At 47.7% G+C, this 27,488-nt stretch overlaps 12 protein-coding genes across 12 annotated transcripts in view; 8 read left to right on the forward strand and 4 right to left on the reverse strand.

The window, feature by feature from the left end:
- Window positions 1-313, forward strand: part of ASPWEDRAFT_30238 (proteasome regulatory particle base subunit RPT6) — a gene marked incomplete at both ends in the record, with an annotated part of 1,452 nt that extends 1,139 nt beyond the window's left edge. The window contains one exon of the mRNA XM_040833378.1: window positions 55-313. Coding sequence (XP_040686806.1) covers window positions 55-313 — 259 coding nt within the window. The remainder of the gene's footprint in view (window positions 1-54) is intronic.
- Window positions 314-2,336: 2,023 nt separating this feature from the next.
- Window positions 2,337-4,270, forward strand: ASPWEDRAFT_114521 (uncharacterized protein; the record flags this gene model as incomplete). The annotated part of the gene is made up of 4 exons (XM_040828499.1): window positions 2,337-3,914; window positions 3,972-4,013; window positions 4,067-4,159; window positions 4,223-4,270. 4 exons carry the CDS (start codon window positions 2,337-2,339, stop codon window positions 4,268-4,270), a joined length of 1,761 nt encoding a protein of 586 aa, XP_040686807.1.
- A 635-nt stretch (window positions 4,271-4,905) lies between these two features.
- Window positions 4,906-7,257, forward strand: ASPWEDRAFT_174556 (putative ubiquitin fusion degradation protein (Ufd1); the record flags this gene model as incomplete). Its single annotated transcript, XM_040831239.1, has 1 exon — window positions 4,906-7,257. The coding sequence occupies one exon, from the start codon at window positions 4,906-4,908 to the stop codon at window positions 7,255-7,257; it is 2,352 nt and encodes a 783-aa protein (XP_040686808.1).
- A 424-nt stretch (window positions 7,258-7,681) lies between these two features.
- ASPWEDRAFT_53176 (uncharacterized protein) lies at window positions 7,682-10,886 on the reverse strand (the record flags this gene model as incomplete). Its single annotated transcript, XM_040837844.1, has 6 exons — window positions 7,682-8,281; window positions 8,392-8,765; window positions 9,106-10,290; window positions 10,349-10,535; window positions 10,661-10,777; window positions 10,854-10,886. 6 exons carry the CDS (start codon window positions 10,884-10,886, stop codon window positions 7,682-7,684), a joined length of 2,496 nt encoding a protein of 831 aa, XP_040686809.1.
- A 419-nt stretch (window positions 10,887-11,305) lies between these two features.
- Window positions 11,306-12,555, forward strand: ASPWEDRAFT_43204 (uncharacterized protein). Its single transcript, XM_040835978.1, has one exon. It carries the CDS (start codon window positions 11,519-11,521, stop codon window positions 12,134-12,136), a length of 618 nt encoding a protein of 205 aa, XP_040686810.1. The 5' UTR covers window positions 11,306-11,518; the 3' UTR covers window positions 12,137-12,555.
- A 40-nt stretch (window positions 12,556-12,595) lies between these two features.
- ASPWEDRAFT_159657 (uncharacterized protein) lies at window positions 12,596-15,740 on the forward strand. The gene is made up of 5 exons (XM_040829767.1): window positions 12,596-13,069; window positions 13,520-13,978; window positions 14,173-14,501; window positions 14,616-14,740; window positions 14,792-15,740. The coding sequence occupies exons 1-5, from the start codon at window positions 13,009-13,011 to the stop codon at window positions 15,555-15,557; spliced, it is 1,740 nt and encodes a 579-aa protein (XP_040686811.1). The 5' UTR covers window positions 12,596-13,008; the 3' UTR covers window positions 15,558-15,740.
- Window positions 15,741-15,865: 125 nt separating this feature from the next.
- Window positions 15,866-17,426, forward strand: ASPWEDRAFT_43207 (holocytochrome c synthase CYC3). The gene is made up of 3 exons (XM_040835979.1): window positions 15,866-16,051; window positions 16,120-16,778; window positions 16,853-17,426. Exons 1-3 carry the CDS (start codon window positions 15,968-15,970, stop codon window positions 17,094-17,096), a joined length of 987 nt encoding a protein of 328 aa, XP_040686812.1. The 5' UTR covers window positions 15,866-15,967; the 3' UTR covers window positions 17,097-17,426.
- A 41-nt stretch (window positions 17,427-17,467) lies between these two features.
- On the reverse strand, window positions 17,468-20,388 carry ASPWEDRAFT_609733 (ABC1 kinase family protein). Its single transcript, XM_040838548.1, has 5 exons — window positions 19,536-20,388; window positions 18,121-19,463; window positions 17,910-18,042; window positions 17,785-17,859; window positions 17,468-17,687 (listed from the first exon to the last, which is right to left on the reverse strand). The coding sequence occupies exons 1-4, from the start codon at window positions 20,073-20,075 to the stop codon at window positions 17,839-17,841; spliced, it is 2,037 nt and encodes a 678-aa protein (XP_040686813.1). The 5' UTR covers window positions 20,076-20,388; the 3' UTR covers window positions 17,468-17,687; window positions 17,785-17,838.
- A 314-nt stretch (window positions 20,389-20,702) lies between these two features.
- On the forward strand, window positions 20,703-22,011 carry ASPWEDRAFT_174563 (uncharacterized protein; the record flags this gene model as incomplete). Its single annotated transcript, XM_040831240.1, has 2 exons — window positions 20,703-21,023; window positions 21,085-22,011. The coding sequence occupies 2 exons, from the start codon at window positions 20,703-20,705 to the stop codon at window positions 22,009-22,011; spliced, it is 1,248 nt and encodes a 415-aa protein (XP_040686814.1).
- Window positions 22,012-22,246: 235 nt separating this feature from the next.
- Window positions 22,247-24,590, reverse strand: ASPWEDRAFT_115725 (putative GTP binding protein; the record flags this gene model as incomplete). The annotated part of the gene is made up of 6 exons (XM_040828605.1): window positions 22,247-22,324; window positions 22,385-23,559; window positions 23,619-23,753; window positions 23,801-23,920; window positions 23,968-24,099; window positions 24,155-24,590. The coding sequence occupies 6 exons, from the start codon at window positions 24,588-24,590 to the stop codon at window positions 22,247-22,249; spliced, it is 2,076 nt and encodes a 691-aa protein (XP_040686815.1).
- A 787-nt stretch (window positions 24,591-25,377) lies between these two features.
- Window positions 25,378-25,998, forward strand: ASPWEDRAFT_43211 (dolichol-phosphate mannosyltransferase subunit 3). Its single transcript, XM_040835980.1, has 3 exons — window positions 25,378-25,487; window positions 25,558-25,626; window positions 25,706-25,998. Exons 1-3 carry the CDS (start codon window positions 25,440-25,442, stop codon window positions 25,865-25,867), a joined length of 279 nt encoding a protein of 92 aa, XP_040686816.1. The 5' UTR covers window positions 25,378-25,439; the 3' UTR covers window positions 25,868-25,998.
- A 404-nt stretch (window positions 25,999-26,402) lies between these two features.
- ASPWEDRAFT_114905 (xanthine phosphoribosyltransferase) lies at window positions 26,403-27,362 on the reverse strand (the record flags this gene model as incomplete). Its single annotated transcript, XM_040828532.1, has 5 exons — window positions 26,403-26,454; window positions 26,514-26,623; window positions 26,676-26,988; window positions 27,065-27,171; window positions 27,330-27,362. The coding sequence occupies 5 exons, from the start codon at window positions 27,360-27,362 to the stop codon at window positions 26,403-26,405; spliced, it is 615 nt and encodes a 204-aa protein (XP_040686817.1).
- Between the last annotated feature and the right edge of the window lie 126 nt (window positions 27,363-27,488).

Genomic DNA, 27,488 nt, shown 5'->3' on the forward strand with positions numbered 1-27,488 from the left:
CTTATGTTGTGTTTTGTTGTGCTGCTTCTCACTGACCATTTCCCATTACAACAGGGTGGAAGCTCGTGCTGATATTCTACGGATTCACTCTCGGTCGATGAACTTGACACGAGGAATCAACCTGACCAAGATTGCGGAGAAGATGAATGGATGTTCTGGGGCGGAGCTGAAGGGTGTCTGCACCGAGGCCGGCATGTATGCCCTCCGGGAGCGGCGGGTGCATGTTACCCAGGAGGATTTCGACCTGGCCACTGCCAAGATTCTCAACAAGCATGACGACAAGGAGATTGCTGTATCCAAACTTTTCAAGTAAAGAGGGCTAGAAATAATGGGTTACAAATTTCTCTGGATGATTGACATGTATCACCAGTTATACAACTGGCGTTTATTGCCATTCCCATTTGCATAACACTGCATAACACTACATACTACGTAATATTCCCTTAGAGTCAAGCCGACAGTAGGATCTGGAATATGTATTATCGTGGCCTTGCTTCACAGTCTTATACACACTGTATATATAATCACATGACACAGTACAACTTTGTCCATGCCTATAACTATAGGACTTGGCGAATACCACCTTTGTGATTGCTGCCAAGACCTCAAGGCAGTTATGTTTTCAAGCCTAGATGGACGAGAGACACTTTAAAAAAAGAAGAAAAAGGGATCTGCAACGGGGGTGATTGGTACGCTACACCAAGGAAACCTCGGCCATGTGCCCAACCCAACCACTTCTTGTGTAACTGACACTAACAATACACTCATTTTGGGAGGATGGGGAGGGGTGAGTTCTTGGCTGTCATAGAAATTTGGCCCATCTGGAGATAGTCAGATAGATGGACAGTTACGGAGTCGGTCGATGGGGGAAATTTGATGAATTCCTTAGTCGAGCATAACTAGCGGAATCAATAATGGTTCATCATCCGAGGCGAAGAAGGAAAGTCAGGAAACCAGAATCCGGCACCCCAGCAATTGGTGGGATTTGGATTTCCTCCCCCATGATGAAAACAATAAGGAAAGATCACCGTGGACGATTGTTGATGTTTTTACTAGAATCTTTTATCTACTGGAATCCACGATCAGCTTCTCAGCGCTTTCTAGCCCCAACTTTATGTCTTGCCAGGACGGGGACTCGGAGTACATCCTACCGTCGCCAATCATTGGGGGTTCTTCTTTCGTCATCTTGCTGAACATGGTCGACCCAGCATGCTTGGCGATGAGCAAATCACTATTGGAACAGCCAAGCAGCCAAGAGGGCATTGAATGAAACCATCTCTGTAGTTATCCTGGATAGTGTGAGAATACCTACTCTCACCACCGTGTATCTGTTCTGTATTCTGACGCGTCCAAAGAACCTGACAAGCGCGTGACCTGCGGATCCCTTCCAGGGTCTCGGCTCAAGTGGAGCCCGACCAGATCGGATGACCTGCTCTGATGCTGTCCATAGTATCTAGTTGGGAGGCCAAGGAAGCGCTGCATCTTGCTCCTTGCGTGGATCTTCCTTTCGGTCTGTCTTCTGGTTGTAGCAAGGTACTTACACCTACCGGCAAAGTACCTCTCTGGTCATCATGGCCCGACGACTTTGTATGTACAGTACTACATGGAGGAATAATGCAGCTGGGTGATCATTTGGGCCTGAACAATATGTATAGTGGCCCTGCAGACACCAATGGTCCATTGCCAGATCATCACCTCCCGTCATCATCAGCAACTCCGGACTCCGAGCAAAAGGCGGAGAGGATCAGAGGACGACTAGGAAGTTGTATCACTTGAATTAAAAAATAAAAAGAAAAAGAAAAAAAAGGAGGGACGTTGATTGGTCCGCTGGAGATGTTCACGGCACTCCCTTTTCCTCAATGATTATCAGTTGGGATCAAAAGGAAATACTCCGGATGCCAGATTGGGAGGTATATATGTATCTCTTTCCATTCTGCCTGAATTCCGTTTCTTCCTTTTCTTCCTTCCTTCTTCTTCCTATCATACCCACTCAGACGGATCTACCCAAGACAAACATCAAGTATCTCAAACCGTTTTCCACATCTCTTCCAGAATATCTCTTCACCTTCCCACCCACCCCTATTCAGTGGGATCGTACGATTCATTCAAATCCCACCACTTTCCATTGTATCCACTCGAGTTGTCCACGGTACAGAGTGTCGATCAGATGTTTTGAGTTCGCCTCTTATCTCTTTGATTGATATATATATATATATATATATATATACTCACCTATATTTATCCCGTCTTTGGATTGGTTTACTGCTATCATCGCTACTCTTTCTATAACCTCTCATCCTTTCATCGTCCCTCATCGACCCGTATTTCCGGTTATTATGCCCGAAACCGAGCTATGGTCCACTCTAGTCACTGCCATTGATCCGGAGAATGTCAAAGCCATGCCGGCTGTCCTTCAGTCGACAATTCATCTGCTGGAGTCGGAACTGGTTAAGGCTAGGGCCGCCCTGCAAGAGATCCAACCCAATGTCAACTCGATGTGCATGCAGAGGGATGACCTCGCTGTGGGTGCTATGGCTGCCTACCGTCAACATCTCATCGGGCGAGCTCCCGGCTTCTACTATGGCACTCGCCGTTTGACCCCCAAGGAGATTGGCCTCGTTCCCGTCGTTCATGAAGTGCAGCCCGATGATGATGAAAAAGAGGACCTCAAGCAAGAGAAGCAACAGAGCACGGTGACAGTGATCTCACCTCCACGTGCCCCCCTCGAGGATATGCTATCCAACAGCTTGATTCTCGACCATATGGCTCCTTACCTATCTGTCCCGTCGCTGGTTTCCCTTGCGGCAACCTCGCGCTTCCTACGCTCCATGGTCATGGAGACACCCTATGTGTTCCGTCACCTTGATTTGACTCGATGCCGTGGTGCCCAGATCTCGCAGCCGAGGCAAAAATTGAACTCGAGCCATCAGACAGATTACTCTTCGACAGAGGACGAGTTTTATTCCGCGCCGCTGAAGGGCATTTTTGCCAATCTGGAACGCTGGTCAATCCTGCAAGACGTACGCACTTTGGTACTAGATGGTCTCTCGGTCCCGGCCGATCTAATTGCAGAAATAATTTTGACGGATCGATTCAATGTCAATATCTTGTCAATCAAAGATTGTCTTCACCTCAACGAGCGTAAGCTCATGCAGGTTATCCAACATGCAGTTCGACCCACGCGCCCCGACGGGACCCCCCGTGTCAAGGCAATATACCATTTCACCCCGAAGAATCGCCCCCAGGCTCCCGTGCGAAAGAATTTTCTCGACTGGTGGTCCAGGTGCACTAACAAGTCTAGAACTACTTCCACTTCCAAGGCGGCGTCTGGTGCCAATTCGGAATCCCGCCAGCAGAATGTGTGGTACGACCCATCCGGTAAAATATTCAAGCATACTATCGAAGAGGGCTGGGCGCAGACCATCCAAAAGTGTGAAGGAATCATAGCTTTTGATGCCGTGCTTTGTCGTGGACCGCGGCACAATGTCAGCCTCTTTTCATCCGAAAACCAAGATGGACCTCAGCCTGAAGGTCAACTGCTTGGACCAGCACTGGCCACCATTGCTCTCGGATCCAAAGGCTGCGAATGCTGCCATAGCTCCCCCGAAGGTCCAGCTATTTGGGGTCAATCCCCCAGCAAAGAGTTCCCACTGCTTGCTCCGCTACCCTTACACTCATCCACTGTTGCCGCTGCACAGCACCCTGACACTTCCACCGATGGGAATCCGATCCTGATCGCCCGCTGCACGGATTGTCTCACAGACCGCTGGTGCCACCGCTGTAATAAATGGATCTGCTCGAATTGCGTACCACACCCCGATCCAGTTGCGACAGACCTGTCGCCGCATCAAACCGCAATCCGAGGACCACTCAGCAATCAAGGTGCTGGTCCTAGCTCGCCGCAGCAGCAAAAGGTATGTACGAGGCGCTTCCTGGAACCAAAGCAAAATTACTAACTGAAGACTCTTTAGACATTTGGCGTGAGCAAAGATTGCTGGGAATGTGGACCAACTGTAAGTATCTGCCAAAGTGATGTTGATAAATCCTTTCTAACGAGAGCATACAGTGTGCTGCCTGCAAGGTGGAGTGTCAGCGAGCTTGTCAAGGCTGTCGAGGAGTTTATTGCATCGAGCACAATGACGGTTGCTCTGCGAGGATGGTATGTACCCAAGAAGAGAATATCTACAACCATCGTCGTCAGTGACTGATATGTGGTATCTAGTGTGACTGGTGCAATGCCACTGCGCGCCCTCGAATGAGGCGGTTTTGATAAATCTATCTAGGATAAATCTTTTCTTGAACGGATTCCAGCACGCCCCGTTATTATCGCAGATACCAAATCCTCGGGCTTTCGTTTATTTCTTTTCAGTGTTATTATTACGCTAATTCCCTATTATCTGGAACGACCAGTTATGATGTATATAGAGCATTTTTGTTCCACTGTCTTTGGATTTCTTGAGTCATCCGCGCTGATACCATTTGTATATTATCTACTATTACTCTGCGTCCTAAATCACTCACCTCAATCGCTGGCTTTTCGCTATGCCACTGTAGCTGGTTGTGGACATATTCAAACCTGGTGTTTCTGGCATCTCATGAAGATATACAGCATTTGTATAACCATCTGATGGATCCACACAGGCCTATTTATAAACATAAAGCCTTCAGACTTATTAATCAATAAGAGCCTAACTACATACATGACCTCCTTCGCGCCCAATACATTAATCATCCTGATGCGGAGGGCGGCAAATTCCCCCACGGCGGTATCTTCCAGAATGCACGCTGCTCTTCTCTGTACGGCCATTTCAGCCCTCGTATCTTCGCGAGACCCTATAATGTTTCACAACACTCTCCACGTTCCTTCCTGCATTCCATTTCGCATCTATCATTGCCATAGAAATCATGGCTAGGGTCGAAGATTCCTTGCACTGGTCGGCGCAACTGGCCGTGACTCCGCCACTGCGAACTCCGAAGCTTCCTGGCGATAAGATCATTTTACCTCAATCCGCTCTCGAGCAGCTCCTCGCCGCTGCTCCCATCACCGAGGTATCTACTCAGGAATCTCGCTCGTATACCAGGGCATTTGATCCATTTAATCCGCACACATTTGCCGCCGAGTCTCGAGCTAGAGAGCAAGGCTTACAACGCCAACAGCAACTGCCTCATCCGTTGACATTTCGCATCGTGAACCCCCAGAATGATCGCGTGATCTACGCTGGAATTCGGGAGTTCTCCGCAAGTGAAAATGAGGTGGGACTCAGCGCTTCCCTCCGTGATGCACTTGGTTTCGAAGATGATCAGTTCCGGTTGCAAGCTGAGAGGAATTTAAGAGAGACCCAAAATGGGGACGGGGACGAGACAGAGCGGGTTGAATCTATTGCTTTGACGACTTCAAACCAAGGCCCGACAGTCACAGTTCATGCGAAGCAACTACCCAAGGGTACTTATGTACGTCTTCGCCCACTCGAAGCTGGATACGACCCAGAGGATTGGAAGGCTCTTCTCGAACGTTACTTGCGCGATAACTTCACTACTTTAACTACCGGGGAGATTTTGACCGTCCTAGAGGGTCGCAATGAATCGTTTAGATTTCTCGTTGACAAGGTGTACCCGGAAGGTGATGGGATTTGCATTGTCGACACGGATCTGGAGGTGGACATCCTTGCTTTGTCTGAAGAGCAGGCGAGAGAAACACTACGGAGACGATTAGAGAAGGCCGCTCGCGCTCCTGGAACTAAGGAAGGCAGTTCGATTGGCGGTGTTATCACTATTGGAGAGGGCATCAGAGCTCAGGTTGCACCGGGTGAATATGTCGACTACGAATTGCATAACTGGGACCATGGCAACACCATCCAAGTCGAGCTCGATACTCCTGTAGATATTACAGATGTTTTTCTCTTTGTCAGCCCTTTATCCTCACGTCAACGAAACCGTCCACGAGAGGACGAACATATCTTTGGCGACTTTTCGAGCCGGCCATCTAAGCAGATCAGAATCCAACCGACAAACGTTGAGCTAGAGGGTGCTGAGGCACTCTACATATCTACTCATATCTCTTACCCTCAAGGTGACGAAGCGAAACGGCCGGTGCATTACAATTTGCGTGTCGTGGAAACCCCTTCGGAGCCAAGAGAAGTTGACAGTGAAGACCATTTGGACTCTCACGACCCTGAGGATGTGCAGTGTAAAAACTGTCAACAATGGGTGCCTCAGAGAACCTTGATTCTGCACGAGAATTTCTGTCTTCGAAACAATGTGTTCTGTCCTGATTGTCACAATGTTTTTCAAAAAAGATCACCGGAATGGCAGAACCATTGGCACTGTCCCCACGATTCTTCTTATGGTAATGATGCAGCAAGTAAGCACCAGCATGATTCTATTTTCCATAAGATGTACACCTGCCCCATTTGTGACTCTGAAGCCAAAGGACTTCCTAGTCTTGCTCAGCATCGCACTACGACCTGCCCAGGCAAGTCAATTTTGTGCCAATTTTGCCATCTGGTGGTTCCGCAACAGGGCGAGTCAGATCCCGATATCCACGATCCGGAAGTGCTGCTCTCTGGTCTCACTCCCCATGAGTTGGTCGACGGTGGCCGGACGACAGAATGCCATCTATGCAGCAAAATCATCCGGCTACGAGATATGAAAACCCACTTGCGCCACCATGATTTGGAACGTTTGTCTCGACCGCCGCCTCGCGTCTGTCTCAATCAAAACTGTGGACGAACAATTGGTCAGGGTACAGCCAACAATACTGGGAATGACACCCTTGGGCTTTGCAGCATCTGCTACGGCCCGCTATATGTGGACACCTACGACCCCGAAGGAAAGGCACTTCGACGCCGCATCGAGCGTCGCTATCTTTCCCAGATGATGACCGGGTGTGGGAAATCCTGGTGTCAGAATAAGTATTGTAAAACGGGAAAACAACTGGATCCACAACAGCCTCAGTCTCAACCGGCTTCGCTGAGTGCGACAACTATTCTGACCACAGTTCGACCATTGCTCGATGCTGTTAACTTACACGGCCCGAATATAGGCCCCCTTTACCTGTGTACCGACCAGGCCGGCCAACAGCGACGTGGCCTGGCGGAAATGATTGCGGCAGAAGGTGCGGCAGAAACAGGCAGCGCAAAAATATATGATCTAGCCTGGTGTGTGGCTGCGGTCGAAGCGACTGGTGGGGATTTGACCAAGGCAAGAGAGTGGTTGGAGAACTGGGCACCTGCGAGAGGTGAAAATGCAGGCGCATAATGATCATAAACGGACAGGGAGTTCTGTTTCCCCCGTTGACTTTGGGATACCATAGGATCTTCGTTTCTTGTATTCATCTACAACGATTTTGGGCGAGAACTTCAATTCACACACAATACAGCGGTGCTGATATAGATGCAAACAAACCACCTTTCTTTCTCATACCTTTTAAGTACTATTTCTCTTTTCCCCGGTCGGTACTTGTGATTGCCAAGGATTGGAAGCACGATGCTAGAACTAAGAAACCACGGAATTCGTAATGGTCGTACATGATGAAGTGCAAGGATTTGACGCTTGTGAAGTAGAATGCCATATCCATCCTATCTTCAAAACTTAAGGAAACAGTAGATATATGGCATATTTCCCGCAATATAATGGTCGAAAATGGAAAAGAAAAAGAACAAAGACTGTACATCCGATCTACTTAGCTAGCGCCAGTCTTCGCAGCCAGAGTACCGCTCCCGCGAGAAGAAAAGATACCCATGATCCCGAAGACGACGTAGAACAATGCCAACGGGTATGCCACCAAGCCTCTCATACCACTCATACGAGCCACGGCACAGAACATCCCCGACGAGCTGTAGGTGCACCACCCGACGGCGGCTGTGGTTAACAGATATCCAAACATCGTGTCCATGGGGATGAGGATTCCAATAAGACTGGTCATTACCAGGGGTAGGAAGCAGTATCCCAGGACACTGGCGGAGCGGGGGAAGGTCAAGGTTGCAGAAAAGTGGCCGACGGCGGTGCCGGACATGGAGGGTTTGTGGTGGGGGTCATAGTGGGTAGGGTCTGCTGCGTTGGCTGCCGGGACGGTATCGAGGGCCGGGGACATAAGACTGAGGATTAAATGCAAAGCGACGGTTCCAAATACCGCAACGCCGTAGATGTAGCCGTAGAAGACTTTGCCAGAGAGGAGAAGGAACGTTCCATAGAGAACGATGTACAGGAGAGCCCCGTAGAGATCGCTGTCATCCATGAGATGCTGGTCAATTTGGGCAAAAGGATTCAACACAGTCAGAGTCTAGCACACAATAACAGATTAGTTCCCGACTTTTTCTCTTCCTCGGATATATGAATGAAAGGAGGTTGGTTCTCCGTAGTCAAGGCAAGGCGCCCCAGCCAACAACCCACCTTTGTCCTGATGTGCTCAAAATTGACTCCAAGCTCCTCCAACAACGGCGGCTCTCCGTCATATCCTTCCGTTCCAAATGCGGCAAGCCACCCTGTCCTCAAACCACCTTGATCGCCCATCCTCCCACTCACTCCAGCAGCCGGAGACCCAAACCCACCATATCCACCACCTCCACCAACTGGGTATGCCTGGGCAGCTGGGTTTGAGGCTGCACCGAAGCCGCCGTAAGAAGCTTGTGAAGGTGTAGTGTGGCCCGATACTGAGCCATAGGACGAAGGAAAGAATTGGAGATTTTGCGCAGAAGCCTGGCTGCCGTAGGGCTGTTGTTGCGGGTAGTATTGGGCCATTGCGGCCAGATTGCAGGAGAACTTCGCTGAGAAAGGTGTTTTCAAAAGTTGATTTCCTTGAAATAATGGGCACAATTGAAATTAATGACAGTCCAGCTAAGTCGCTTGATCCCAAGCAAGTTGAATCGGTAGGTATGTGGTATAAACTCTCCTGTACAGCTGGCCGCCGAAGATGACGGGGAAACCGTGACTAAGAATGCGAGATCGGGTTTAGCGTCATCGCCGCCATGCAACAAACTAGGTATGAATCATGAAAACCCCTGATGTCAACAAGAACAAATTAAAAGATAACGAGGTTTCTTTGAAAATGCTACAAAGATCTATTCAAGGACGCATAGTACAGAGTTTTCTACAGGAAATTTATACCAATTCCCAGCTGCAACCCCTTTCTACCCTCCTCGCCCTTCCGCAACACCAAGGGTAGAGAGAAGTTCAACTCAAATCTGGCGACTGGGTGAGCGTAAACAAGTCCGAATCCTGCTGCAACACTGGGCAGACCATTGCCTAGCTCGGAAAGTGTAGAAGACATGGCATCCCGAACCTCCGCTCCAGTAGTAGGGGCTTCCTTCTGCGAAGTCTGCAGAGGCAACAGCCGACCACCATTAATGAATGTCTGCAATCGCAAAGGCTTCTCAGCTCCCACACGGGGGAGTGGGAACAACAAATTGGCACTTCCGGCGGCATAGACGTCGCCTCCGACGGCATCCGCTCCGTCGCGAGGGCCGAGACCAGAAAGGCGGAAACCACGAACATCAGTAGGCCCTCCAAGCTGGAAGCGGTCATTGACACGGGAGAGTTGAGGTCGAGAGTTCGAGTCAAGTCCAAGAGGGTAGAAAAGACCGGCACGGAATCCAGTAGTGAGACTGATGCCGCTGTCCCCTTTGACTCCCGGGATCGGAATGGGCACGGCTCCTTGCGTTTCAACTTCAGATTTCCAGAAAGATACATCGCCCTTCAATGGGCCCCAGCCAGCCAATTCATTGAATGCTTTGGCGTAGTAGCCCCGGGATGGGAGGATAGGGTTGTCTCTGCGGTCAGTGGTCCAGCTGTGGAAAACACTGCTCTTGACGCTATCGCCTGCATCTGCTCGGACTGTGGGGGATGCAGCCTCCGACAAACCGGTCATCTGTCTCCAAAAGCCATTGTACCCGAGTTCATGGCGGTGTCCAGATTGGCTCAACCAGCGGAGCTTGCTCCAGCCTCCCTTCAGCACCTCCTCATGACTCGCCCAAGACCTTTCTGTTGAGCTGGCGATGCCGCCAATTTCAAAGCGGAAATCAGGGTCACTGAGAATGGGTGTCTCAAAAGCAGCTTGATAGGCAGATCTAGTCCTCGTACCCAGCGAAGCGTTCAAGTTAAGTGTTTCCGCACCACCAAACACATTGCGCCAGAGAAGATTGCCATAAGCAGAGCCCTCTGCATTTCCAAGGTCGGTTCCTGTCTTCAACAAGACGCGGGATTTCTCCTTGACAGACAGAAAGACGTCAATGTTATCCAGTCCGTCTTTGTTCGAGTGATCCAAGAAAACGGAAATTGGCTGCTGGAATATATCTGTAGCTGTGTTAGAAATGCCCCGACTCGAAATCCAAAAGAGCTAGAGAACACTGACCAAATCTGCTGAGCTTGTCGGCGCGTGCCGAGACTTCCCGCAAGGCCTCGGCGAGGGAGTATGGCCTGTTTTGATTAACACCCAACAACGGATCAAATATCCGCTCCAAGAATCCTCTACGCGTATGATGTGCATTGAGAACCTGAACCGATGAGATGGTGCATGGTAGAGTGGAATTCTGGTCGATCTGATATCATACCCAGTTAGTCGGTTGCTCAGTATACCCGCTAACTATATTTCTTTTCCTGGGAATAGAAAAGAGACAGAGCAAGTAAAAAAGATAAAATAAAATAAAAAATAAGAGAGACGAACCAGCTCCCCAAGCCGGGCCTGTGCCTTTTGGTAAATCGCATTGACCCGTTCATTGACGGCCTTCTGTTGCTCGTCCTGCACTTTGGGGTCGGCACGCTGTTGAAGACGCTCGAAGATCTAAAGATAAATAGTACCTTGGTCAGCTTCTCAAATTGAAAATAGATCCAGATCAGCCCTCAAAGAAATAACGTACGTCTTCATCTTCGGCAGAAATATGAGAGGACATTGCGACGGCTGCAATGGCCATAAACCATGGACAGGCTTCTTCACCTTTCTTGTTCCGTTCAGAGCTACGAAGGTGAGGATACGCCCCACGTGACTGGTGGCTCTCCTGGACTTCCGTCCATCATCAGCGCAGTCATTGCAACATCAACGTCAATACTCGAGCGGGGATCGCTTTATCATCGAACCACTTTTATTGTTGTCGCTTCGAGGCGCTGGTTGAGACTATCTTCTTTTTTTGTTTTGTAAGATTTGATTTTTGAGCACGATACACTTGTAACGAGGCCGAGGTTACCGCAACTGCCCCAAAACGATGGCGACAAAAGCAGCATTCAAGCGAGTGAGTTTTAAACTGACTGGCGTAACGAGTTTACCCAGCTCTAACCATTAAACAGCTTACTCGCGAGTATCAAAACATTCAAAAGAACCCACCTCCATACATTGTGGCGCATCCCTCAGAGTCCAATATCCTCGAGTAAGTATCACTGTTACTTTGGTCTCCCTGATGAATTCTGAAACCTTTCTAGATGGCATTACATCCTTACAGGCCCCCCAGGAACCCCGTACGAAAATGGCCAGTACTGGGGCACTCTTGTGTTCCCCCCGGAGTACCCGTTTGCCCCCCCAGCGATTCGCATGCACACCCCAAGTGGCCGGTTTCAGCCATCTACACGTCTGTGTTTGAGCATCAGTGACTTCCATCCAAAGTCATTCAACCCGGCGTGGGAAGTCTCCACTATTCTTATTGGATTGATGTCTTTCATGACTAGTGAGGAAATGACTACCGGCAGTGTCAGTGCATCAGAGGCTGAGCGCAGAGTCTTGGCTGCGCGATCAAGGTGGTGGAATTCTACTGGCGGAGGATCACATATTAATGCTACCCCGGGAGTGACCCCTACCGCCAAGGGCATCAATAATGTCAAAGCTGGGGACGGTGGCTTGAAGTTCCGCGCAGAATGGCCAGAGCTAGATCAAGAGAACTGGAAGTGGATGAAGGACAACCGTATTGACACGAACACGGGACAAATTATCCCCGATCCAAATGCTGCGGCTACAAAATGCTCACCTGAGACAAGTGCGCTGCGCAGACGTCCGAATGGAAGCGCTCCCGGCATTGGGGTGGTCATGGAAGGAGGCCATGTCGCGCGAGAAGCAGGCCAGAGCTGGGCTCTACGGAACAAGATCTGGATTGGCATCGCAATTGCGTTTGGATACGCACTCCTGATGAGGGTCGTGAATGATGTTCAAGGCTAAGTTGATTTGGACATTGTTTGACACATTATCAACACTGACAGTTGTGGCTCTCCCAAAACGCCTTTTCTTCCAAAAGACTTGTAATACTCTTTCACCTCTCTATCACAGGCGGCAGGCCCTATCTCCTTTTCTTTTCTTTCCTTTTTTCTTTCTTTTTTGTTGAACAGCAGGTTTGGATGCATTTTACAGGATTGCGGATTGTCTAAAGACCAGGGGTCTTTTACAGGAATGGCGTTTTATTTATTATTATTATTACTTTTTATTTTTTATTTTTTGCTTTGTTGACTGTGTGTAAAGATCTAGAAGAGAACCGAGGGATAGCACTCGAAGACAGAAATTAAATAAACTGTATGTACATACGAGTGACCTAGTCAGCTCTTGTGCTCATCGCGGTAGATGTTACACAAACAATTGCACTTGATAGATTCAATTTTTAATCCTTTTCATTGTTCCCAGGATTTGACAACCAGGGGCATAAACACGCAGAATAATGGCAGATAACACCCAATCCATCAGCATCCCATCGAAATCCATGTCCATCGTCTGGCGTGTGGCGGGGGCAAAGACCAGCAGCCAACCAAGGTACTAGCAACTGCCCACTAGCCAGGGCTTATCTCCATCGGCCCCCGCAGCAGCCCCCAGCTTCATTCCATTTGTTCTGCTCATTACACCCCAAACTTCCCCCCTTCCCCTCCCCAATCGTCCTTTTGGGCTGTTCCCCAACGGTCTCCATTCCTCTTACATTCTGGGGATTTGCTTGCCTGAAAGGCACTGCATGGCTGCCCACTTGCCTCTGGCCGGGGCTTTTCTCCAGCACTGTTGGACGTAGCCAGTTCGTCTTCTCCCGCGTCACTTGGCCTTCGGGCCTGGCGATGATGGACAACCATCTGCAACGCGCACCTACAGAGGGTTCTGCACCTAAATCTCGTCCAGGTTCGTATATCTATTTATCATTCATTATGAATTGCCAATTCTTTTCCACCCCTTTTTTAATGTATTTGATCCCAAAGTTTTCATTCTTTCCTTACTACGCAAGGATACATGCTGCCGCTGGGCTTTGGGATCTATCCCAACATTCTGCGTTATGTTACTCTGTATACTTGCTTTTCTTTCTCTCTTCTTATTCAGGGGTCACAACAATCGATCTCGATAATTCTGCTGTGAAGACGTTGCAGTGCGATCTGCTTGTGTTCAAGTTGTGCAACAAATGATACCGTGCTGTACTCCGATCATTATTATTGTCATCTTCTTTTTATATGTGGGGCTTTTACTCTAGATTTCCTACAGCCTTCTGGGCCAGAAACCCGTTATCTCAATCAAGGCTGTTGGATCTGACCCCTGATTATTGACCCACCGTTGACGTTTATACATATTCGAAACCAGCGCCTGTGGATCGACCCACGTTCACATTTATTGATCAAGATGATGACTTGACCTCCAAACGCATTAAGGATGCCAATTCTCGCAAAGCCATTCGCTCTCATGTTATGCGTGATGTACGGCGGCGTGAACGACTTGCAGGGCTGAAAAGAGTACCAAGGCGTGAAAGCCGCCTTGAACAACCTGAAGGGAGTTTGTCACTACATCTCAAAGACTTGCCAGCTGCCTCTCCATCATCTGTGGTATCTTCACTACCGGAGGCTGAGACTGAGCCAGTTCGTGACCTCGTCGAGTCAAGGCAACAACGAGGACGACCGATGAAATGGACTGCCGGCTATTCGACTTCCTCAAGTCCAAGCCCTAGGCCTCATCTATTCCCTACTTCTTGGCTTATTGATCCTTTTAATACTCTGCCAGGTACTACCGAGGCCCCATCAATGGTTGCTAATCTATTAATCTATTGTGAGTTATCTGGTCCCGTACAGAATTACTTTGCATCCGCCGTGATACCTCATTTATACATTTTACAATCCCATATATTCGCTGTTCAGTGCGACATAAACCTATGTACATATCTTGAGATTACCCACGTCTCCATGGCAAGAAACTCGTTTAGAATTACTTCCAATATGAAACTGACTTGTGTCATTGAAAAGGGAAAACCGTGTTTGTCCCAATGACTTTTCCAAATGAGCACAAAGTTTCTCAACGAGCTGAGATGGAACTGATGGTCAAATCAGCATTCTCTGATCCAGGGAGCTTCTTTGGACTTATGAGCATGTGTGCTGCCCATCGCGCTATTCTTGCTGGGCGCCATTCAGACCTTATCGGTTCTCTGGAAAGATCCCACCGAGTTCTGCACGACCCAGACTACTACATCATGAAAGTAAAGTGCATACGGGAGATGAATACAAAAGTGCGTGATCCTGGCCGCGCGCTGAGCGACGAAGCCTTTGATACAATCATCAACCTTTTGACAAGCGCGGTAAGAGCTCCATTCTCAATTTGAAACTACAAATGAAATTTCTAGTTTTAGCTGTCGTTCAATGTGTTAAGCGGGTCTCATCTTGTAATGATCGGTCTTCCTAACATCCAACAGTTAATAGTCGGGTTATTTGATGAAGCGCGGATTCACCTCACGGGTCTGAAGCAGATGGTTGAGCTACGGGGTGGTATTACGGAAGATAGTATCCGTGGCTCCTCGATGTTAGCTGCTATTATCACGTATGTGCTGCAAACTTGCTGTCGGAACCCTCCCACAAACTAAAATATCAGGACCGATATAAAATCTGCCTCGGGCCTCATGGCAAAACCAGTGTTTCCTTTGACTTGGGATTCGCAACCAGTACCCGCAGATATTCAGAAACGGGTCAAACCGCCAGAATCGTCGCCCCTAAATGGATTGGGCGCCGCCTTATTTGCAAACAATCTCCTTAGTTTCCCTCTGCTCAGAATTCTTCATGTTCTACGGGACATCGTCTTTTTTAACCAGACCTACAAGCAAAACCCAAATGGTCTATACCCTGAAGACCATGATTTCTTCCGTGTCATCAATTGTGAGATTGAACACCAACTTCTCAGTTACATATACCCTGAGTCTGGGAATGAAGCTCCTTCATTCCCAGGGACTACTCTAGATCCTCATCCTATTGAGGCAGCCACCAGAACTGCTTCCATTTGCTATCTCAACCATTTTCTTATTGTTTCACCCCCATCATCGGGGCTAGGTCGTGCTCTTACTGGACACCTCAAGAAAGCAGTAAGCAACTGCACCCTGTCTCTATTATCGCAACTACCCAAAGAGAATTATGACCTTCTTGCCTGGGTGTTTTTTATCGGAGCCCAAGGTTCCATCGGGCAGACCGAGCATCCTTGGTTTGTTGAACGGCTTGCCCGTGTCGCCATGATCTGTGGATGGCGAAGTTGGAAACAGGTATCTGACAAAATGACCGGATATATATATGTTCCTAATATAAACGGGTCTGTTTGGAAATCCATCTGGAACGAGGCAATGGCTGGTCTTGTTCCAGACGTGATGTAAAATAAGAGTATTCTTTTTCTCAGATGGGTAATACGGTGATTCTGTCACACACAGAGAGAAAAAAGAGGTTGGATAATATAGGAGACACGAAGAATGTCCAAGATATATGTACGATACATGAAATACATACCTACAGTAAGAGGCACTGTTCTGGACTACTACATATGCTATGAACATGTTGATATTAGATTATCCCCCTCGGGATTTGTGGTGTTTGTGATTGGCGGCTGGAATGTGGGGCGAATCGTCTTAGGTCATCCGCCTAAACTTTTCGCGCCTCGGGGATCGAAATGATGATATCCTCTGCTATCGGTTTTGTCCTCCCTTTCTTCTTGCGGAGCTTTCTCGGTTCTTCTCGTCTCTTATACTTGTCCTTTCATTCTCCCAGAGCACGCTTCATATTACTCAAAATGGGTTGGTTCTGGGCTGATTCGCAACCAAAGCCGACGCCGGTGGCTCCGAACCCTATGGCATCGTCTAATGCTTCTCCTCCTGTCAGTAAACAGATTTATGCTTCAACAAGATAAAAAAAGTCATTCGCATATCTAATTATTGCTTACAGCCGGGATGTCCGATGCATGTTGCAAACTCTTCTCCTTCTCCACCGCCACCTGTTCGCAACGATGACACTCCAAGCGCGTGTCCTGTCCGATCTAAGGACTCTCCCTTCTACACAGCGCCTACCTCCAAGCCTGCGCACTCTCCTGAGCCTGCCTTTGCAGAGAGCAAGTCGACACTGTCCAAACTGAATCCGCTGAACTACATGTTTTCGTCTATTTCCCAAGAACGGGCACCGAATCAAACCGTTGATCTACCCATCGATCGAGAAGAGTCTACAATCCCCAGAGGCGACAAGGCAGGCAACTGGGAATACCCTTCTCCCCAGCAGATGTACAATGCCATGTTGCGGAAAGGCTACACGGACACCCCTCAGGACGCTGTAGAGTCGATGGTTGCCGTTCATAACTTCTTGAACGAAGGCGCCTGGGATGAGATCGCCGGCTGGGAACGTGTATTCTCCAAGGGCCTTCTGAAAGGATGGGAGAAGTGCCGGCGTGGGGAGGAAAATATTTCGCTCGACGCATTTAGGGAGCAGATGACTGAGGAAGCTACGGAGGAGAATTCGCCATATCTCATCAGGTTCCAAGGCCGACCGAAAGAGTTGACTCCTAAGGCGCAGATGCTTCAAGCGCTGAGTTGGATGTTTCCATCAAAATATGGGTAGGTTTCCACATACATAGGCTCTCCTCGAAAAGTGGAATTGTTTGATGCAAGTAGGCTAACCCTCTATACAGAACTAGCCCACCTTTCGATCGACACGACTGGTACGTGATGCGGAAAACACCGACAGGTCCGAAGGAAGTTCGTTATGTTATTGACTATTATTCGGGTCCCCCGGAACCCACGGGAGAGCCAGTTTTCTTCTTGGATATCAGACCAGCTGTTGATACACCAACAGCCGCGGTTGAGCGGCTGATGAGATGGGGAGGAGATGTCTGGTGGCGGGCTAGTGGAGGGGTTGCTCGAGAGAACAAGTAGAATTGATACTCGTTCCATGCCCTCCGCTTATTCCATCTTGTTTCACTGCTTCGACATTCTCTGCTGCTTCTCCACTCTCCATTATTTACTATAGACAGGGCGCAGGCGTCTGATATGTTTTCCACTGGGAATTGTCTTCTTGTATAACTTTCTCCTGTATTATGCATAATCTCTTCTGTTGGTGTTTGATTTTTGCCGTTTGCTTAAGCGAACATGTGACGGTGTTCCTAGGCTGCTTGGTTTGAAATGAGTTATGCTCTTGTTACTTTCTCACTCCCTTTGTATTTGGGGGGAATATATGTATTGATATGATCTATTCAGAAGTTCTATTTAATCAATTTTAGACATTGTTAAACCGGCGTTCATTCTTTTCTATGGTAGTAACGTTCTACACAAATACAATCAAGCCTCGTAGAGAGAAGAGTGTATCGCCCGTCAGAGGAATGGTATAAAGGATATGAAGTAGTACCTAATTTCTATTGTATTATAACCATACGCTATGTTGTATTCAACATCTAGATTCTTTATAGATTTGCTTTCCTCTGATTCGTACACTGATTCATCTGATATTTCAAATTACTGTATGAGCCGCTATATTAAGCTTAGAGTCAGTACCAGATCAGCCAAGGCTCGATATGAAGATGAGCAAACATACCATTATGGTAATATCCACGCTTGCCACACATACCATGTACTCAATATAGTGTTAGTGTGTGTGTGTGTGTGTGTGTGTTTATATACATCAATGAATATAAAGAAGATCCTTTTTCAGATGTTAGGGGACAGCATATCATATCTGACACACTGTTCTACACTTTCAATGCTGGCCTGAAGTAGGCCACGCGCTTCAAGCCCGACCCAAACGCGGAGCATGGAAGTATCACCTGAACGAACAGACTGCAGGAATGTAGTGCCAGACCCAAGTTGTCGCAGAATAGGTAAGGCGCTATATGTAAATGAACTATCAGCCACTTTCGATCCCTGGACTGGGACATGCTAAGACGAAACCATAGGGTAAACTCACCTCTTGAATAGGTCCAAATCTGGGTCCAGATTGCGCCCAATGCCTTCCAACAGGAGGATGGAGATCACCACGTTTACAAAATCACCTTCGAGACGAACGTGGTAACCCCGAACCATGGCTAAAACTTCGCTGAGAATATCACCAATCTTGATATTTCCCAGGGCGAACGTGCGTGACTTGATACTCAAGACCAGATGCTGCATCTTTAGAGCAAAAATTTCTGGATCAATGACTGCTTCGGGTTGACGACATCGCTCGACCATGAGCTGACCCGCTCTATATCCATCGAATTCTGCAACGGAGCGGAATAAATCGATGAAATTTGTCCTGTTTGTTTCATTGAGTTGAGTCACCAAGCCGGTGTCAATAAAGATGAGCTGTGGACGATATCCCTCGGCGTTCATTTGATTGAGGGCATTTGTCCAACCCTCCCGATCTCTGAGATGGGGTCTTAGTCGTGCAAGTATAGTTTCTGTGACATCGACCTCTGCCCTAGTGGGGGCCTCAGATGCGCGGGTGTGCTTTCGAAGAGACAAATCCAGCTCACTAGGCTGATAGAAGCGGACCATGATATTACCAGGATGTAAATCGGCATGAACAAAGTTGTCGATTAGTAACATGTGCAGGAATGCATCCAGTCCTTCGTTCGCTATCTCTTGCTGGTAGACACCCCCTCCCATCTCCATGAAGGTTGACAAAGGGATACCCTGCGCGAATTCCTCGACAAGCACCTCGCGGGTGCTATAATCTAGGTATGGGTAAGGAAACCAAGCCGTCGTACGTGACTTGAATTTTTCGCGGAAGACCACAAGGTTAGTTCCTTCGATTCGCAGATCTAGCTGGAGCTTCATCATCTCTCCAAATTGATGAACCTCATCCGGCAACGACAACCAGTGCATAGTCGGAATCGCATTTATCAAGGAGGCGAAGAAGGACATAATCTTCAGGTCTCTGTGGATAACACGTTCAACATTTGGGTGAAGCACCTTGACAGCCACGTAGGACGAAGGAACCCGCTGAGGTGAACTCTTGACTAACACATCGACATTCTTCCGTACTTTGTGCCTCAAGCTCTGAGGTTCAAGCGCAAGATCATTCTCATCAGTCACGGCCAGATTTGCTTTCAACTTCGCCTTGTAGACCTGTGCAATCGCGCCCACTCCAAGCGGCTTTTCTTGGAATTCTTCGAAGATGTCATCAAACGGTATTCCACCAAAAGCCTTGATTATAGTCTTCTCGGTCTCGTGCAATGGATGAGCCGGAGCATTTGAATGTAGTGAGGACAGAGTATTGCATAACTGAGGGGGGAAAATATCGGTTCGTGATGCTGCCCATTGTCCGAGCTATCAGGAAACAGACCTGTCAGCATCCGGTACAAAAATCTTTCTTCGACATGCGAAATCCTCGACACCTACTTTTATAAACGCGGGGCCCGCACGTTCCATTGATCTGACCAGAAAACTATACCACCACAATGTCCCTGTTCGCTCTCCGTTGCGATTTTCGATTCGCCTCCCGAACCATACAGCCGGAACCGTAAAAATGACCGGTAAGAAGATAATCGCCAGGTGAACGAACCTGAAGCCCGTAGTTATTGGGTCGTAAACATAGTAGTACCAAAAGACATATAGCGACTGACGAAGTTTGGATGCCCCTTGTGCATCCTCCGCGACACTTTTCTGGATCTCCCGGCGCGATGCCTCGAGCATCTGCATCTCACCAGTTTTATCATGCCCATCACCACCTTCTACCATGTCTAAAAATGCCCCAGGAGTCAGCGCTGCAACTAGCAGCGTTCCTCCGACGGGTATCCTTCCCCGAGACCCTTTCCAAGGTCTTTGCGGCCATGATGGCGGGCGAGCGAAGCGTAATCGAGACGGCGGAGTGAAGCGGGATAGCAGCTGTGAACTTCCACGGTTCAGACAGAAACGGCCAAAGAGGACGGCCGTCCTCATGTTCTCATGCAGACACGAGCCTGTAGATGATTGCGGATATCATTGAAATAGCAGGATAAGGCCTTTGCGTGGGCATCAATCCGCCATGGGAGCGAAAGTCGTTTGGTCGAAGAGGCCGAGCAATTCCGGTGCTTTCAGGTGCTGCACGTGTTGCGTCATTGCCTGCTCGCTGCCAACTGGAGAATCAACAACCATTCAACACCAATAGGGATATACGAGAAAACGCAGATTTAACAGGTTGATCATTCATATATGAAGTTTAAATTATGCGCTGACTCCAAGGTGCTGGACATCGAGAATATGCAATTCAAAATCAACCACGATCGATCGTCTTCATTCGTATGGTTTGCCCGAAGCCGCTTAAGGGGCTCACATTCCAGTTGATAATAGTCTCGACACATTGCCAACTCCGGCTGTTCTGGTCTGACTGGAGGCTTCTTGTCAATTTGCGTGTTGGTCTGCCAAAAGTGCCCCTGGGATCTCCGAAAACGGGGTTGCTTCATTCACCCAATTCAGCCCATTGTTTCTGGCGCTGTTCCTGGTTAAATAGGCATGGACAGGCACCATTTTTCATAATGGACCTCAATTGCTTCAACATCAAGTTAAGTACAACCTGCCTAGCTTGCCATGCCTTGCTATGGGTATGCCCGCGACTTGGAGTCGAATCATGAGAGTATCTCCAAGCAATGTAAATGGGCCATTCTCTTACCATGGTGTGCAATCGGCTATCTATGCATCCTCCTGGCTTTTCTAAACATTGCGAGTGTTTCAAGCGGCTCGCTCATTCCCTCTGAGCTCATGTTTTACTTTCTTCGAAATGACCAACCCCCATTTTACGCTTTCTCCCAAGGTTCGGGGAATTACGAGAAGCCAAAGGGCTTCAAGGTCGTTGCCTTGGTGCCATTCAGTAGCCATGAACGAACTGTCATCCTAGACTGTTACTTACAGGTGAATAAACATCATGCTCCGCTATTCTCTTTAGATATGGCCATAGGCTAACTTATTTTAGAGGAATCTCGTTCACAATCACGGCTTGCTCGATGGGGTGGTTTTTCTTCCCCAGACACAGGATGCAGCGAGTCTGGAATGGCTAACATCTATAGTCGAGGAAACTCCCGCCTATAGGATATCAGGCCCTGTTGATGACCTGGTGGGGGATAGCATGGATGATGGTGCCATGTACATCCAGATTGATGGCGATGTTGTCTTCTTGGAAGACAATGCAATCCCCACGATAGTCAAAACAAAGCTTGACCATCAAAATTCATTGTTTGTTTCAGCGAATGTTGTCAACGAGGCTGCTCTTGTTGGTCTCCATAGTCATCCCGGTGTTACCCTTCCCTATCTTCCGGAACTACATCGTGTGCCACAAACAGCTGCGTCTCATTTTCAAACCGGAAACGATTGGCGCGCGTCGAATCTTCCGCCATGGGACGGCCCTGCCGACTTCAAGGTGCAGAAATCGTTCTCCCCGCCTTTCGAGGGCCATCGTTGGTTGCCTTCAAGTGACACAGAAGCCAACCAAGCTCCTATCAGTGCGTCTGTGTATACCAAGGATGGTCCAGGAATGTCACATTGGACTGTCAGTGCTCAGCAACATTACTCATTCCTACATCACCTGGAATCGGGTGACCTGCGCCGTTACAAATTCCCTATGTGGGTTGATCCAGTGGGGTCTGCCAGTCCGAACTTCATGTGTTTCTGGGGCATCGATAAGAATGATGTACGGACAGCTATCCAGAATAATAGTTCCAAGGGGCATGATTTGAGGGCAATGCAGGAAACGAACCAAAAGACGCGACATGTTATAATAGATGGCAAAGGCCTGGTTTCTCGTTATTCTACTAGTTCAGGTACGGGTGGGCTGGACTCTACTGATCTCCTCCAGCGATATCAAGCATATGCTCAGGAAATGGTCTGTTTGAAAACTTCCTAAAATAGTAGTAAGTATATCGTGGGGTTTGGTTGCTTGTAAATAGGTCCATTGCATTCTCCCTTTTTCTGGACATAAAGTTGAGGAAATAATTTGAAATCTGATAAACTGCAAACCATTCTTCAATGATAAAAATGTCTGATTGTAGACAGTGTCATGGGTAGGCTGAGGAATAAAGAGCGCAGAGTTAAATTGATGCGCACACATATATATCGCATTGAATACTAGTTAATCAAGATCACTTTTCAACTGCCGTAAAAATGTTCTTCATCAAGTCTTCTACTTTTGCTTTCCAAGTAGGTGGGAGTGTGCCAGACTAAAAGCCCCAGGGTTAGCATAATTGCTGGGGTCCTCCAAAAAATACTGGTCGACTTACATCATTCTTCAACAACTCTTGAGCAAGGATGACCGTGTTGTCCCGATCCTTGGTCAGCTTGAGCCTCTCTGTTTCATCTGCCTCATAAGAAGGCTTTGTGCTCAAAGTCTCCTCGAGCAACGGGTACGCCTCCATAGTCTGTAGACAGTCTATCACGGCCACAGAGCCCGGCCCGCTAGATGCCATCAAGGCTAAAGCAAACCAGCCTTCACTGCGCACGACAGGCCATTGGGTTTGAGTAACCATAGCTCCGATTGGACGCGCAACCCCCTCATGTAAGCTAAACAGACGCTCGAGGAGATCTGCTTCGCCTTTTTGTTCGCGGGATTTGGGGATGACGATGCGGCATATAGATGCAACTATACGTCCAATCTCAGTCTTTACTGGAGTCGAGTCGGTCTTCTCAAAAAGCGCGAAGAGCAATGATAAGTATGTCGGGCTGTCAGCGGATGAATCGGACTCTGGAGGGGGCGATTCCAACAGCCGAGAGATATTTTCAACTGATGATATGATCAACTGGCGAGCGATGCTGGCAGCCGAGAACTGGACTTGTGGGACAGTGTCATATCCCCATAAGCGGGAAATTGCAGGTATGATGCCAGCATCGCCCAAGTAAAGTCTGTTATTGCCGGCAATTGCCAAGTTCTTCAGGAAACCAAGCGCAGCATGAAGCACAGCACCTCTAGCATTGCTTTTCAGAATAGATATCAACTCTTTATGTATGTTTAGGTCTCGAACCATGGTCTCGCACACCTCATCGGACCGCGCCAAATTTCCCAGCATGACACACGAGCATATTTGAAGCTGATCCTTGCTCGTCGCTAGCCATTGTTTCAGGGTCTGCGAGAGCGAAGAATTAAGTGGATAATATTCCATAAACAAAGGGGAGGCAGATAATTCTGACAAAGATTGGTTGATCTTTAATTGGAGTTGTGCCAAGGTTTGGGCATCATCCGTAGAAGAATCAACTTTGATGGAAAATGACCGTGTTAAAACCACCAGCACTCGCTCCACCAGAGAATTTGAAACGCAAATGTTCTGAAAGTGCTGATTGTCTAGGTACGTCGTGAGACAACTGGCAAGAGAGGTAAATTGTGCGAAAGAAATGTCCTCATCAATCGCGAGCTCTATCAGAAGCAAGATGGTCTCATCAGGAGACCTTTCAATTCCTTGGGCTGCATATAATATCCATCAGAATTACATGGCAGAACAGAAAGTAAAATGAGAAACATACCTTGCTCCGCGGCCTGCTCTATAAGCTCGTAGATAAAACTTAACAACGCATCTTTACCCTTAAATGCACCATCTTTGATAAGTTTTAGCAAAATGTATGCAATCCTGTTGGAGGCGAGTTGGGATTGTGCTGGCTCTGCAGTCGATTAGTAAATTTTCAGACAAGTCCAGGGATGAGCATACCAAAATCAACGCATATATTATATAGCACAGGTATCGCCACCTGAACAAGGCCAGGGCTTAAGAGCTGCCTGATGACTGCCAGTATATAATTGTCTTTTACAACAATCACTCGGTTCTCATCTGGAGATAGTCAGTATATAACCCATACCTCTATATTCACAACTCACCAGTATCGGCGCAAGAGTTGCCGGCTAAGCGTAGAGAATGAAACAAGAGTCCATCATTAACATTTTCAGAAGCTATAAGCTGAAGAAAGAACTCTAGAATTCTAGTTTGACCATAGGGTAGTCTCCATGATTCTGAAAATATGATCAGCTTCAGGCCCAGTTAGCCATAGAGGTTTTATTCACTTACGATTGCGGCTCCCATTCGCCAAAAGCTCCGAGGCTGATACCAGGTAGTCTGATCTGCACTTCCAGAGTTTTTCTAGGATGATTCGCACGCTCTGGAGAGTCTTGTAATTGCACCCCGCACCGGTTTCTTGCTCGAGAGACGCATGAATTTCCTTGAGGTCAATTTTACTCTCGTCTTCATCTCCTTCCTCGAACCTTTTTACAAGAGCTTGCAGGGAGCTATATAGCGCCTTTTGCTCATCCACAGACAAAGCCTCGGTTCCCCCAGGCGCTAAAGATGGAGGCGATGCAGTCAACTCTGAGAGAATCTGTCCCACGGAGGGTAACTTGATTATATCATCTTTTCCTGTTTCTGGTTTTCTGTCTGAGACAATGACTTGGCTGTCATTTTGATCCTTGGGCTCCTTCTGGATAGTCGCATTATCCTGGGAACTCATGTTTGCCAGAGAACCGGTTGTAGAACCACCAATTGAGAATTGACAAGATAAAAGACGTCAAGTGGGGTTTGACGGAGATGCTGGCTGTCCCCGAAAGCGGAGCATATAAAAGTTATACCCCTTGAAGTCACAGGCTAAGTCGCTATACCTCGACAGAACGAGACAGAACTTCGGGGCAATATCCAGAGTAGCGACTGTCTGAGTATTTTCGTCAGTATCGGACTTGTACGATCCCTGAACAGTCCAATTCCACACGAACCACAGAAGAACCTCGACGGGAGAAGGTAGATGCAGACGAAAGAAGTATTCTAAAGTCCGTAGGTTTACTCTAGTTAGTTGGGAAGCTTCAGGCACTAAAGGTAGGTAAAGCGAATATTACCGTATCATGTATGTAATTAATCATAAGTATTGAAAGATTTCCAGTCTAGCATTTTAATTCTGCAGCCATTAATAATATCAACCATCATAAGTAACTAGATCAAGGTACTCTTTTTGATATAAGAGGACTGTAAAGATACACTATTATGTTGTTCTAAGCTGACCATAATATGTTTATATCATGCTTTGTTATTAAGCATCCTTGCTACTGGTAATTGAAATACAAACCGTCTGTAAAATACAGCCAGGGGCGCATCCAGAAAACTGGCATCTGTGCCCCATACTTCTTCCTCACTTGGATGTCTACACCACTTGCAATCCACTCCTCCACAGTCCCTCATTCATAAACACTTCCACCATCTGTATTTATATTAGCGGTACTCGAATCGAGCCACTTGTCTCCGCAGGCCTTTCTTTTTCTTGAATTGATCAAAAGTTCATTGTATTATCACACCTCGGAAATTCTTCATCATGACGCGCGCTCAGCAGACTCTCTCCGTTCTCCTGCTTGTCTCTTCGGTATGCTGTCCAGCTCAAACCCCCATTCAAGAACTACTGCTAATCTTCTCTGGTTTTTCTTTTCTTCTAGCTCTACCTGGTCCTGTACCTAGGCCTCGTCCCCCTGAACGAGACAGTCCAAAAAGAAATCATTCCTGTCGTACGTTCTATAACCCCGCTGTCACCTCCAACAGTCGCGTGTTCCCGTGTTGATCGACTTTAACCATTGGATTGAATAGCTTCCTTTCTACGCTTTGATATCCTTCGGATGTTACTTACTCGGCCGGTTGGGCGTGGCGATCTTCACATTCAACGATGTTCCGGAAGCGCACGAAGAACTGCAAAAGGAGATTGAGCAGGCCAAGGCCGAATTGCGCAGGGGAAACGTTGATGTCGATTAAGCTCTTCTTTTCTTTTCTTTTTTTTTTTTTCCCCTCTGATTCGATTATGTTTGGTTTTGGGAATATACCTTGGTCTTTTCTCGTTCTTTATATCTGAGTTGAAGCTGTTCGCGTATATGCGGGAAAGGCGGATAATATGTACCGATTATAAAGCAAAATATTGATGAGATTGTGATACAATAGGATAGACGGTATGGAGTCAGATTGTTTCATGGGGACTGTTAGTATGGTGTAGAAGATCGTTGGTATCCCATTTTCTATTATTGAGAAATACCGAAAATATCACCAATTGATGAAACTGGGAATACCCCCCATGTACTGAGATAAGTAGTCGCTCTTAACATTTTGTAAATGAATTGCTTTTATCTATCAATATACTATGAAGGGTTTATTTTCGTAACGTGGCATGTCCAATGACTCACTCAAGCCATAAATGAATCAATTTATATGCAACCAAATGAAAGCCAGTATGAGCAGAGCTGAAGCTGTTCAAGATTATAGTCTTGGATATGGTTTTGGAAATAACTGGCCAAAATTAAGCAAAGAAGGGGTTTTCCTGCGCCAATCTGTCGTGCTCATCGATGTCCCTTGATACAGGTTAGTTATCGAAAACATAAAAGGTGAAGCTGGTCGACAGAACACATACTTGGCCTCCCATGGGTAGCAGATCCAAACGTCGCCAGTCGTAACAGCTGCGTGGTAGCCATTTTCCAACATATCCTGGGAAAGCGACCCCTTCTTGGGCTTGTCCTTGTTCTGTCGCAATAGTTAGCGAGGAATGGCTAAATGTATCAGATGCGCAACATACGTGAAGCACAAAAATGAAAAAGTTGGTCTTCTCGCCCTCACGGCCAAGCTGCTTCTGCGCGATCTCAACATCCTTCTCGAGCTCCCGGACTGCATATTCCAAAGTCGTCCGTGTGTCGTCGACCTCGTCCACAATGAGAATGTTCTTTCCAATAAGGTTGGCCATCTCCAGAGAGCTAAGGTCCAACCATTGTGTACGAGTGACCTTGGTACCTGGAACCTCCTCCGGGTCACCGCGACCTAGATCCTCGTAAAGCGACAGACCGATAGCCTGGATGGGAATGTTGGGTTCACCGGTGCGCTTCAGGAAGGACCTGTCCATCAATGGGATCAGTGAGCATCAAGCCCTCATCTCAGTTTTATGGCGGGGTATTCGGTATTCTGACGTACCGGAGAATACGGGCAGGAACGTAACCACCACCGCCAATGGCGATCATCAAGTTGGGGTGGAAATCATTCAGGATTCTGTCAGCGGAGGTCTGACAGAGCTTGTGCACCTATCATAGATGGGTATTGTTAGTTGATATGCGAAGGATTTCACGCCAGACTGTCTCCCGGACGCAGGTACAACATCATGCAAAAGTAGCATGTATAGATGCATCCCACGAGACCCCTCTAAACGCAAATATTGAGAGTTCAAGCTGAGCCGGCATACCTGGTTATATGTCACGTAAAACTTCTGCGGCATCGTGGCGATAAGGATTTTTTTCCTAACAAAGCGGAGAAGTGGGATAGATAGGTTCAAGAGTCTAAAGATGATAAGTCGCGTGCGGACCGAGGAACCCAATTCCTGGGGAATAGGAGGAGCAGTAAA

This window comes from Aspergillus wentii (genome assembly GCF_001890725.1).
Source record: "Aspergillus wentii DTO 134E9 unplaced genomic scaffold ASPWEscaffold_6, whole genome shotgun sequence".
NCBI classification, from domain to species: domain Eukaryota; kingdom Fungi; phylum Ascomycota; class Eurotiomycetes; order Eurotiales; family Aspergillaceae; genus Aspergillus; species Aspergillus wentii.

Bases quoted from the DNA above. Each gene is read 5' to 3' on its own strand.
- ASPWEDRAFT_43204 (XM_040835978.1), top strand. From the start codon at position 11,519: ATGCACACCCCAAGTGGCCGGTTTCAGCCATCTACACGTCTGTGTTTG.
- ASPWEDRAFT_159657 (XM_040829767.1), top strand. From the start codon at position 13,009: ATGATGGACAACCATCTGCAACGCGCACCTACAGAGGGTTCTGCACCT. The intron at 14,502-14,615 runs GTAAGAGCTCCA...AACATCCAACAG, and splicing joins TCAACCTTTTGACAAGCGCG to TTAATAGTCGGGTTATTTGA. The intron at 14,741-14,791 runs GTATGTGCTGCA...CTAAAATATCAG, and splicing joins ATGTTAGCTGCTATTATCAC to GACCGATATAAAATCTGCCT.
- ASPWEDRAFT_43207 (XM_040835979.1), top strand. From the start codon at position 15,968: ATGGGTTGGTTCTGGGCTGATTCGCAACCAAAGCCGACGCCGGTGGCT. The intron at 16,052-16,119 runs GTCAGTAAACAG...TATTGCTTACAG, and splicing joins CGTCTAATGCTTCTCCTCCT to CCGGGATGTCCGATGCATGT. The intron at 16,779-16,852 runs GTAGGTTTCCAC...CCCTCTATACAG, and splicing joins ATGTTTCCATCAAAATATGG to AACTAGCCCACCTTTCGATC.
- ASPWEDRAFT_609733 (XM_040838548.1), bottom strand. From the start codon at position 20,075: ATGAGGACGGCCGTCCTCTTTGGCCGTTTCTGTCTGAACCGTGGAAGT. The intron at 19,464-19,535 runs GTAGGTGTCGAG...GTTTCCTGATAG, and splicing joins CGGGCCCCGCGTTTATAAAA to CTCGGACAATGGGCAGCATC. The intron at 17,860-17,909 runs GTAGAACAGTGT...CATCTGAAAAAG, and splicing joins TTCAGGCCAGCATTGAAAGT to GATCTTCTTTATATTCATTG.
- ASPWEDRAFT_43211 (XM_040835980.1), top strand. From the start codon at position 25,440: ATGACGCGCGCTCAGCAGACTCTCTCCGTTCTCCTGCTTGTCTCTTCG. The intron at 25,488-25,557 runs GTATGCTGTCCA...CTTTTCTTCTAG, and splicing joins TTCTCCTGCTTGTCTCTTCG to CTCTACCTGGTCCTGTACCT. The intron at 25,627-25,705 runs GTACGTTCTATA...TGGATTGAATAG, and splicing joins AAAAAGAAATCATTCCTGTC to CTTCCTTTCTACGCTTTGAT.